This window comes from Ascaphus truei, chromosome 5 (genome assembly GCF_040206685.1).
Source record: "Ascaphus truei isolate aAscTru1 chromosome 5, aAscTru1.hap1, whole genome shotgun sequence".
Lineage (NCBI taxonomy): Eukaryota > Metazoa > Chordata > Amphibia > Anura > Ascaphidae > Ascaphus > Ascaphus truei.
The window spans coordinates 270,211,461-270,223,902 of NC_134487.1; the positions used below are offsets into that span (position 1 = coordinate 270,211,461).

The following is a 12,442-nucleotide window of genomic DNA, read 5'->3' on the forward strand; positions in this document are numbered from 1 at the left end:
GCAGGTTTATTGTTCAGCAAGACTAGTAATTAAACGTTTTGTGTTGACACTTTGATGGTGCATCAGGGTCCTCTGTCTGAATCTTGCAAACTCTTTGCACACAGTTACATCAAACTGCAGTCCTTTCATCCTGTTGCATCACAGGGGTTTTCATTTCTCTTCTGCTCAACGCATCCGTAGCGCGGACAAAGAAATAACCACACAGACCATGTATGTACAAATAATCCGTATACATATTGCAGAAGCCGCTCCTGTGCATGATCCCGAACACTGGCCACCGCTGCTGCATCATAAATCAATACTCCCCGGTTATCGCACCATTCCAGTCCTCAAACGCTTCTTCTCTACTTCATGAATGTACCCCCATAAATTGGGGTGCTACTATTACACTTTGTCCCAAAATGTTTTTTTTTTTTAACCCCCCTCCACCTATTGATAGATTAACTTGGGTAGACACACAACATAGTGCAATGTGGTATATTTGTTCATAAGGAGACTTGGAGGGGCTGGCACTGTTTAGATCCCTCCTTAACATGACATGCGAACTGCGTGACACCACGTGCTACTTTTCGGAACAAATCTTAGCCGGTGAAAAACTACATTAAACAGAAGCTGGCTCGCTCATCACATTTTGTCAGAGAGACATTCATAAATCAACATCGCAGCATCAACATGACTACAAGTGGTGTTCCTTGTAGTGTGGATTTTCTATGTATTCCAAGCATGTACCGTACCAAATCTTAAAGTCCTATGTTGTGTGAAGGTGTTAAAACTAGTAGTTGTTGGGATGCAGTATGTAGAAGCATACACTTGTTAAATGGGGGAAAAAATAACGGGTTTAGGAGTTAAAATGAATATTGTTATAAGGAGGTAGCTGTAACCCTTTTTCCAAAAGTTCAGTTTTTTATTAACCCCCTGACATCTGCATTTTTTTTTTGTTTCGTTTTCTCTGTAACCAAGTCCCAATTCACAGTTAAAATTGGAAACAAGCAAATATGCATTGAATGTCTTACCCATGGTGTGGTGGTAAGCTCAAGGCTGGAGAGGTGTGAGGTGCAGCACCTTCTCTTGGACAGATGTGGGGGGATTGGAAAAGGCCCCTATTGGTCTTGTTTGTTCATTTTCTCTTTTCTTCAAAAGCATTATAAAAATGTACGTCATCCCTGTTACCGCTATATTAAAATGTTATATAGTCATTTTATTAACTTGAAACCTAAGTTTGCAACACAGTAGAAACCTATAAGTTAGAGACCTAAAACATACCTGAATCAGAATACGATAAAGAACCGTACCTACGTTCACATAGATTTGGCACCTGTTCTTGAACTTGTTTCATTTCAGACAGGGTCTTAACCACAATTCCACTCCTCCCACATGACCCAAATTTGTATGCATGACTTGGGGGTTAAATGCTTAAACAGTATAGGACAGCATATCATAAGGTGGAAGGTGTGAGCCAAGATAGATAAGAAAGTGAAGTACTGACCAGTGTTCTTGTGTTCCATTCTTTTCTCTGCTCAGATCTTAGACCACTGCCCGATGTAGCTATGACTGGAAACTGCACGCGGGAATGCACAGAATATGGACACTCTGATACTTGCTGGATGCCCGGCCAGTCGTCCCCCAACCGCAGGCCCAAAAATTCCCTCAAGCTCTCCACTTTTGTGCCTTACCAAGACAAGGGGAGTCAAGAGCAGATTGGCAATGGGAACCCCAGAATTTCAGAGGATCGTGTCGGAGGCAACAACAGCACCACCAAAATGGCTAACATCCAGCTGTTACCAACTTACAGTGCCTTTACAAGTAGCAGCCATGAATCATGTACGGACTCCCCAATGGAGGAAATCCCACTAACCCAAACCGCCGACTTCCAGCATGCCACAGCCCCCTCCTCCCAATCCGCCAAGAGGGAGATATACCTGTGAGATTTATTCGACCTGTGTTGGCATAGATTGGACTGAAGAAATGTAGAGAGAATGGAAGTTGCTGATTTTATCCAGGAAGCTAAACCAGGCTAACTTTTAAATGGAGGACAAGTTAAGAACGTGACTAAAGACAAAACATTGCTTTATGGTCCATGCAACTGCTTTTGGGGGTTAAGCCAACATTAACTTTAGTGGGTTTTTTTTTTTTCCCCATGTAAAACTCAGCCATCCTCAACATAGACAATTCATTGTCATCAAGGTCAGAGCTGGATTTGGAGGGGGAAGCACATTTTTGTAAGGAATAGTTTTTATAATGGGAACTCGTGCATTTTGTTTCTCTATCCAAAGAAGAGAAACTGCAGAGCGAAGGATTGCTGGCAAATACTATGCGCTTCTTAATAAGCCATTACAGTTTGGTGTTTGGGATCATGAAGGAGGGAGATGTTCATTTTCAGTGCTGTCAAATTTTGTGGTTCGGGGGGCGAATGTGCTCATGGATGAGGATTCCTGTCTAGTCATAATGGCTAAATCACAATTGAAGGTTTTTGATTTGCAGTTAAATATCTCATTCTAGCTCTCATTTGTGTAGAAGGTTTCCATTTGTTGCTAGAGGAAAAGTCTGCAATCCGCATGTACCGTGTTACAGGTTTCTCCTTTTGCAGGAAACGGTTCTACAATGATGATGAGGATGACAGGCCACAGTTATCTGCGATCTATCAGCAAAAACAGTGCAATTCCAATGACAACCTCTGGCACACTAGTAGCTGCCTTGATTAGAGCGAGATGTCAGTGACCCAATCTTTTCTCCTAAATAAATGGTACAGGATTCCTTCCATTCTAGCTTATAGTCAACATATGCCACCCAGAAATAGTATGATATATTATTTTGATCTATCTCAGCATTGCCTAGTGATTTAATCTTATTTTCCAAGAGTAGGTTCTTAATTCAAAGAATGACATGCTGACTTTACAGCCAGATGGAATCTACGGCAATGCAGCCTCTGTAATACTGAATTGGTTACGACTGTTGGGGTCAAATGGGTGGTGGTGTCATGTTTCATCATGACCAATGTTGGCAAACGAAGGTCAAATCTAGTTGTATGTTTTTGGGTGTCCACATGTCTGCTCTTGGTGCCAACCAATGTTTTATAATGTCCGTTGGTTGATCTCACATTATTTCCAACGACCTGGTTTACCGCATGCTCGCGATCGAACAAACTTGATGATTGCTCAGCCAGGATCCGAACTCAACAAGCCATTTGCAGATTTTAGAGGGAAAATCCCTCTGTTTAGAGAACTGATTCTGGACCATTACCAGATTAAAAAGGGCCAAACATTCTATGAAACATCTAATGTAAAGTGGTGACTACTTTCCGTCACCAAGTCCTATCGCTAGAAAGAGAAAAGGGTTGGGAGGAGGAGTGGGGCAAATATACCAAAGGTGCCATCTGAATGAGTACACATGAATGCAAGGGACAGCCAGATGGGGACCAAACTGTATTCTATCTGCATATCCAACTCATCAATACAGGGTAAGCTGTGAGTTTGACTGGCCTTTTCATGTAGACTTCTGTAAATACAATCTCTTTGAATGATCAAGTCTGCCTGATTTCAGCTTTTATTGTTGCAAGGAACATGTTGGTTATTTATTGTAATTTCTTTTTATTTTCAACAAAGTGTTCAGCTTTGGTTAGGAGAGAAATGGTGATGGGTCTACATGGCATTATTGACTTCTGCAAAAGCTCCGTCATGGTGGAAGGAGGCCTGAAAACCAGAGTAGAACGGGGAAGTTCTGTTTGTACATTATCTGTCAAGTACAGTACATCTCTATTTGCACACAGGACGGGTGGAGATTCTTCCGGCCCAAGCCTGAAAGTTGAAGTGATTGCTGTTCTCTTTAGAGATTCATATTGCACCGGCACCTTTTACGATTTCCAATGCTAGTCTTCGCACTCTACAACTTCCATGCAGAGTTGCCTTGTGATAAGTCTTCATTCCTTCCTTTGTGCGTGTTGGGGGTAGGGGGTGGGAGAGAGGGGAGGAAGCATGTAATGCTTTGCATTGTAGACCACTGGCCACTGAAGGTTTAAAGAGCATGGGGCATACATTGGTTTTCTTTTACTCCTACAGTGCGATCGGTTTATACAATCCCACATTGGTCATTTAGAGCCACCGTTCCTTTGTGCTCGGGTTACTCATGCATTGCTGCTTTGCGATCACTGCAGCTTACATTGTAGGAATGGGTTGGTTGAGAGTGAATCTTTGTAGATTTACCAAGCCTGTGTAACTAGAACTGCATTTGGCCTACTCTTTCCCCTGTATGTGTTTTTGCATTACAGATTAGATAATAGTGTAACCGCTTTAGAAGTTCCATCTCTTGCTGTAGCCACCTACGCTTATTCTATACCCATTTAGGTTCTCGTGCATTCTCTGGTTTTGGTCTGTGTTTACCCTGGGCCAGTCTTACATGTTGCACTGGAACTTTGCACATACATACTGTCAGTCCGTAATTTGTATTGCCCTGCTTGCAAAAGGTATGTCATATGTTTTATTTGCACAGTTGCACAATGAATCCTGGCCTATTCCAGAAAAGGTCCATTATTATTATTTCCTCATCCATTTTCTACAGGTGAGGGGTAACCCAGCAAAACATTATCGCTCTTCCATCTGTAAAATAATTAATGGCTTACATTTAGAAACAAAACTGATCTGGTTATTTCTGCATTGGTAAGATTACCCAATGGAAACCCAACCTTCAGAAAGCTTAAATGCCCTCCAAGGAATCCCAGTTTGCTCTGTAACAATATTTTGATGCTTAAAAACAAATAGCCAAGATATTATGTTGTATTGTGTGGGATTTTGGGAGCCATTGCCATATTTGCTAGTCTTATGGGATTCTGAGGCATCAAGGCCTTCTCACATTTTTGTTTTCTAACACAAGCCACAATCTTTTTGTGAGATGGTTTCTCAACTCGATAGAGCAGGCAACACTCAATCCGTTAATGGTTGTCCATAATCGCTTATAGATCATGCTCCCACGCATCCGTGTGTTCGCTGCTCATAAAGGAAATGGTTAAATCTCTTTATTTGTACTCTGTCATTGCTTCACAGCTCCCCTCAGGCTGGTTTCTCCATGGCTTATTTTTGTGATCTGCATCATAAGCTTGGAATGTTTCGTTCCATTCTGTTTCTCCTTTAAGCATTGAGGCCTCTACCTATGATGCCATCGTTGTCTCTTACTGGGCCAGGAAAGACCTCCAGCAGAATGGATATCCTGACCATATTTGCTCAGAGAATTTGGGGGCGAGGACAGCGTGTTAGAGCAACACAGAGAGCGGATCAACTTTGCTTACACTTTGTCACAATATTCCCCTAATGGGTGAATGTTCAACATCTATCTAACTCTCTATAGCAGGAATAACCAACTCCATTCCTCAAGGACCACCAACAGGCCAGGTTTTAAGGATATCCCTGCTTCAGTCATTGGTTGTCACCTGTGCTGAAGCAGGGATAGCCTTAAAACCGGACTTGTTCATGGCCTATGAGGCCTGAAGAGGGCTACTCCTGCTCTGTAGGTAAATACTTAATCCCACTCCTCCCCTCTCTCATTTTTGCCCTGTCTCTCTAGCCACATCTCTCTTCTTTAATCTCACTTCCAAAAAGGAACACAGATTTCTATAAATGTTCTGTCACGGGGCTTTACATTGCTCTAAAAAAAAGGTTAGTGGCCAGGCTCCTGTGGTCTTAAAGTGCATGATAGGTGCTGCATTTTAGATAGGGGCGGGATATTGTTTATGGGAAATACTATTTTTATTTTCTTGCAATTTATGCCTGAAAAAAGAAGAGCTCTCTTCATGAACAGGGTATGGGAAAAGGGTTGTGGATTTAAGCATACAAAAGGTCTGTGGCACAGGCGGTCAGATGGACTAATGAGTGTGAAATGACCAGTATTGTTTTTTTGAAAACAAATGATTTGTGCTTGGGGTACGTAGAAAAACATTGCTATATTGTAAAAGGTAAGGCAGAGTAGGTCTGTTTTCTGAGAAGAATTCCTAACAAGACTATGATGACCAAGTTACCTGTATTACATCAGTGCACCGCTTGTTCCTTAAGTCAGGGGTGCTAAACTCCCCCCCAACAGGTCAGATTTTCAGGGTATTCCTGCTTTAGCACCAGTGGCTCAATTTGACCCTGCTTCCACATAGGTGACTCAGTCTTTGACTGAGACTCTGAGCCACCTGTGCTGAAGCTGGGCTAACCTGACCTGTTGGAGGGGCTTGAGGACTGGAGTTGAGCACCCCTGCTTTAAGGAATTGCGGTCAAGCAGACTAGATAACTGAGCACATACACCTGGGTTAAGATCTTCCCTATTCTAACAAGCTGTGATAGCAGTAAAGGGTCTAATTGTTGGCATCCTTATGACTTCATTGGATGATGATCTCAGTCCTCATCACGAAGGCTGTCTCAGCCAGACTTTATGAAATCGCAAGGCTCGTCATCAACAGCTGAAGACAATTCCTGAGACACTAGGTTTTCCAGTTGCCATTTGTGGGGCAGTAGCTATTTATATATTTCTGCTACAACAAACTATTACGTTTGAGTAGAAGCCCTGCTAGAGGATTCCAATCCTAATACAGGGGACAAGGACAGCATTCCCTTCCATAGTAGCCACACCACGCTGCATAAGGAGCCCCATAACTACAGCCATACAATGCAGGCATTCCCTTTTTAGCATCACAATGATGGTAGTACACGTACTGTATGTCTGTCTGAAATGAATGAGGCGAGAGTGCTATATATACACAGTAGCGTTGTGAGGAAACACAACATTTGGGCATTAGGACGAGAGGTGGGTATGATGTGAATGTGCAAAGAGTGCCAAGTAATCGGAGAGGGACTTGGATGTCAGCATGAAAGTTCAGATAACCAGGTCTCGCGGGGCTGCTTCATGTAGACCCTTTTAATGTTAATGGAGCAGATGTACAAAGCAACATCATGGTGCACTACTGCAGCTTCTGCTTCGCTCCCCACGTGTTTGTGATAAGGTGCTTCTTCAACCGTTCTTGGCATGTCAGAAATTCAGCCATAATTAATTTCCCTAGGCATAGGAGACCCTGACCCCATACACCATTATTATATTCCCACCCCTTGAATAGTGTGCGCAGTAGAATAAAGGGAGGCAGAGGTTAAATGGTCTATTGAGAAGGACTCCATTACTCTAGGCCTGCACTAGGTTGAGGCGCACAGGGATTGTGTGAGGATACATACCAAAGGTGAGAAGACGTGTAAAGACCGTAGAGCCACAAGTGGCTACATTTGGCCTAAAAATCCATGGGACGCGGCAGGCAAAACTCTGTTTCCGGGAAGTCCACAAATCAAAAGGGGTGTGTAAAATGGAAAGATTTAATCAAAGCCTGACTTTAGATTTTTAGTGTTGATTCTCTTAACCCCTTTGCGGCTGAAGGCGTCTGCAATGCGCCGCGTTGAAGACTCTTCCAGCAATGGGAAGGGGCTAACACAAAAATTTAATTTACCTGCTTGTGATGCTGCCTTGTTTTGTACAGTTTTATGTACATGAAAGTGTTGCTTTTTAATATAAACCTTTAAAGAAATATATATATAAAAAAAAAATTCCCGAAGAAAAAAAAAACATTTTTGAACGGAAATACTATGACAAAGTATGTAACTATTTTTAAGATTGGTAAATGAATATGTATAATCAGATGCTATTGTTGAAGTTTTTCTCGATTTCTAAATATTTGATGTGTTCTCCCAAGTGACCCACACTTTGACTTTCTCTCTGGGAAGTTTTCTACCTTTTCTTCCTAGTTTAATTTCATGTTTATTTGAATTCACTCCTGTTTTTTTATTTTTATTTTTTTTTTTTAAATGGCCCTGTGAGCACAATCAAATGTTTTTTTTTTTTTTTTGGTTTCCTGTTTTTTAATTGTTTAAGCATGGCAAGAATAAAACAATGTGGTCTGTCTATTACCGTTTTTACTTTTCAGATACATGAAATCTTTCTGTTCTGTTTGCGGAGCTGTCAAATAAAGAATTCCATTGTAATTATCCTTCCAAAAGCGTCATAATGACTCCAAAACATGTGTGTCTACTGTTTTTTTTCTTTTTTATTAAAGGTGCTGTCCAATTCCCAGGCCCAGATATATATAAAACTGTTCTTTTAATGAAACCATGTATTTTTTATAACTGTGCCCAGGACGTACTTGAAAACGAGAGGTAACTCTCAATGTATTACTTCCTGGTAAAACATTTTTATAAATAAAAATAAAAGATGCACATAGCTCCGTTAAAAAGTGGTACCCTAATATAATCTTTTGGTCTGGCACTTAGAACTATTGTAATAGAAAGTGCTGTCAGAACAAGAATATATATATATATATATACACACACACACACACACACACACACACACACACACACACACACACACCGCTCAACCCATTACAACGCAAATCCGCTTATAACGCGATGCAAGCATGGCTCCCAATTTTCGTATTTATGAATACTTTACATCACGATTATTGGTATCTTAAACTTTATTGTACAACGCATACAATTGTACATTATTTATAACACGATCCGTTTATAACTCGATGTGATTCTTTGGACCCCAAACACAGTGTTATAAAGGGGTTGAGCTATATCATATTATCGATCTATATATATATATATATATATATATATATATATATATAATCATTGAACACTCTCGTTACATGTTTGGAACATGGTAATACATTTGTCATTTTTTTTCAATGCGCATTGTATTGCTTTACAAGTCTCTGCGGTTAACGTACCTGCTAATGCATAACGAGACTGCTTTTAGTGACAGACGTTTTTGCATATAAGCTTAGTGGATACCGATTAAACTCTGGGAAAATAACGTTCTGTACCGGAGCTAAGTGCACCTGGTCTGATTCCCCAAAGTGTGCTAAACTTTAGTACAGCTGAACTCATTCAAGTGAATAGGAGTTAAGATTTGCTGCAGCAGAAGGGGTTAAATGAAACGAGCACATACAGTCCCTGCAAGCTCAGAGCCCAAACCCACCACACCATATAGATTTGTGGCAAAAGGAATGCTACTGAGATTGTGACCGTGTATACAGTATAACAAAACACTATCTGCAAACGGAGGAAGAAGCTTCACAAGACCTGCTATTTAAAAGTGAGCTTGGTGAGCTTAAAATTGGGGCCTAAGGGGTAACAAACCTCCAAACAATGGTTACCATTGTAGCACTGGGCTTCTGGTCTTTTGTTAAATTAAACTAAACATAATGAAATCTATATTCTATACCAACAATGCTGCGAATCCCTGTTTATGGCCATCATGGGGGTTGCTGGCTCGGGGTCGGAAACATTGGTTATTCAAATAGTTTCCATTATGTTGATTCATTTTAATATCAAAGCTACCACACATTTCTGGAAGACTGTCAGTACTTGCGTCAGTCAGTGTAAGGCTGCGCTTATAGTGCCGGCGACGCGACGTCGCTCCAAAACAATTGACTCCGTCTCGAGCGCTTATAGTAAGGGCGACGGAGTGATGTTGCGACAATTTCGAAGCTGGGTAAATTTAATTTTTCAGACTGTCACCACCAATCAATGACCCTGTCGCTAGCAACGTCGCGGAAAGTTAAATTATAACTTTCGCGGGTGGTGACTGTGACGTCATCGGTCGCCGTCGCCAGCAATATAAGCGCGGCCTAAGAGGTTACTGTGAAAATGGAGCCTATGCTGCAGTAAAAATCTGAATTTGGCCATTTTTAACAAGCTTTTTATGCAGTCTCAAGATAATCTTGACCTATTTGTTCTGCACAGACCTCTGCAAACGGTGATTGTCTTGGATGAACTGGGAGATTTAGTAGATTTAGAATATACTTGGCATAAGTGTAGAGTAGTTTTTTTTCCCCATTACTTAAGCCTAATGTAAGTCAATAGAAGATTAAACGATCTGCCTTCAAAATCTTCCAGAAACAAGTTTCCATGTTACTTAGTATTTATTTGCTTGATAACTTGTAGCTCAGTAAACATCCCTTTTAAATCACTTTTTCTAAAAAAAAATATTCTATTTAACGCATGTTTGAAGCAGGGGGTCTCCGTAGCTGAGCCCCATTAATTTTGACTGGTGACCCCCCTGCTTCCCAAGAGACCGCCAAAGAGGGTGCCGATATCAGCAAAATATAAAGCTCCTGTGGGCCAATAGGAAGCTGAACCGAATGAAGTCACCACTTCCTATTGGCCGGCGGGGAGCTTTGATACGCAGCCATTACGTGAACCTTGCTAGCCACGTGAACCGGCTACCAGCACCCCCTACGGAGGCAAGTATCTCCGGAAGCAGGTGGTCCCCGGAGCTGAAATTAATGGGGTTTGACTCCGGAGACCCCCTGCTTCAATCCAATATTAAAATTTAAAAAAAAAAGATCACCCGCTTGGAGTGCCTTTTTAAAAGGTCAGTCTCATCCATGGTTAACCTGAAACCACCAACCTGTTTAATAAGCCACATGATCGACCTCTAAATGAAGTCTCCTTTCTTGGGGAATTATCCAAATAAATGATGATCATGTATTTTAGTAGATCCATTGAAAATAAAAACATTAATTTTGAACAGGACAGAAGGCCAAGAGTGGTTTTTGTTTTATTCCTGCGGAGAAGATAGTTCTTCACTTGGCCTTAATTGCCAATAACCTACCTGTAAATGTTGGAGATTGATTATTTGCTTTTTAGCAAATAAATAATTCTCTGGGTTTTCTCGAAATTGACAAATATGGCATTTTTGTATCTGATCAATGTAGTGGTGATGTGATTTCAGGAAAAGCTCCCAATTCAACCATGTTTATATGGGTGCTAAATAAAGACGAAAGGGTAGCTGTTTTTAGACATACATTAAAAAGGAATCGAAAGTGTAGGATTGTATTTTCAGCAGGTGTATTACTTGGTGCGATAACGGTATGATCATATGTGGTAAAGTGGAAGAACCCGAACTTGAGCAGCAGTGAAATAATTAATCCCTAATATCCAGGGCTGCCGACATGGGGAGAGAGCCGGGATAAGTGTCCAGGGCCCGTGGCTGTTGGGATCCTGGCGGCCGGACAAAGCAGTTGGGCCGACTTCTGTGCCCGGCTGCCGGTCTTCTCATTGCCGCCGGACCCCGGCTCTCCCTGTGCTGCGCTCCTCCCTCACTGACTGTCCCACGCCGAGCTTCTGATGCTGACACGCGCCGAGGTCAGAGGCTCGGCGTGGGACAGTCGTGAGGAAGACCTGTAGCTGGGGAGAGCCGGGCCCGACGGCAATGAGAGGACCGGCACCCAAACCCCCTCCATAGACACCGGACCAGGCCAAAGTCCTGACACCATCCCAAAAGTAGGTAAGTTTGTATTTAATTGGTGTCAGGTTTTTTTTTTATATATGCATTGGGGGTTAGGTTTATATGCATTTGAGGAGTTTTTTTTTTTTTTTTAATATATATATATATATTGGGGCTAGGGGAAAGTTATAGGTATTTGGGGGTGTTTAAAAAAAATGTAGTGGGGGGAGTTTGTGTATTTTGGGAATGGAGGGGGGTTTATATGCATTTAGGGGTGGTGGTTTAAATATGTATTGGGGATGTTTTTTTTTAATATATGTATTTGGGGTGGTGTTTTTTATATGTATTCGGGGAGGAGGGGTTGGTATGTATGTGAGGGGTGGGAAGGTTTTTTGGTATGAATTTTGTGGGGTGGACTGTGTGTCGGGAGGGATTGAGTGAGTGGGGTAATTAATGGGGGGGGGAGAGAGAGGAGGGGGTAAGAGGAAGTGAGACGGAGGGGAGGGAAATACATGAGAACGGGGCGAAATAGAAGGGGCTTGTGAGGTGTGAAATGGGGGGGCCTCGCAAGACTGCCGACACAGGCGTGGGGGGGCCCCGGTCATAACTAGTCCTGGGTCCCGGGAAAACTGTCTGCGGCTCTGATAATATCTAGATACTCTCCTACGTTTCAGAACTATTTACTATTCTGAAATCTGATTTCCCAGACTCGACGGACCAACTACCAGAGAGGGAATGAACGCACATTCGGCATAACGCCACCAACCCCAAGTTTATTGGCTTTTTTTATTGGTTTAAGATTTCTATAGACCTCAATAAATAATTAGGACCATAAAAAGGAAAATTGCTGTAGTTGGCCTAACCCAATATCATTTTGGGATCGTATTAACCTGTGTTTATAAAAAAAATGTTTTATTTAAAACTATCAATTAAATACAAATCTAGGGTAAATAATGTAACATACATTTTAGAAAGATCTGCATTACGTTGTCCATTGACCATGGGTTACAATACCAAAGTTATGCAAAAAAGGATGAAGAGAATGGCAGAAAGTAAATTGGAAAAAAAAGTTGAATATCTAGATTTGTGCTGATCAACAAATAACAGATTACATAACATCCACCTAAAGGGATATAATTTCACAGTCCTTGTATGCTTGTTCTGGGACATAGTGTTTAGAACTCTCAGAGCCAAC

General features: G+C 41.6%; 1 protein-coding gene across 8 annotated transcripts in view; it reads left to right on the forward strand.

Annotated features, from left to right (window-relative positions):
• PCDH1 (protocadherin 1) overlaps positions 1–7,996 on the forward strand; it is a 154,274-nt gene extending 146,278 nt beyond the window's left edge. For 4 of the 8 annotated variants that reach the window (XM_075602018.1, XM_075602020.1, XM_075602021.1 and 1 more), the window contains one exon: positions 1,522–7,996. In XM_075602018.1, the coding sequence (XP_075458133.1) occupies positions 1,522–1,925 (404 nt within the window). In that variant the 3' untranslated portion in view covers positions 1,926–7,996. The remainder of the gene's footprint in view (positions 1–1,521) is intronic. The other 4 variants (XM_075602024.1, XM_075602025.1, XM_075602027.1 and 1 more) reach the window with 2 other exon arrangements.
• The last annotated feature ends 4,446 nt before the right edge of the window (positions 7,997–12,442 follow it).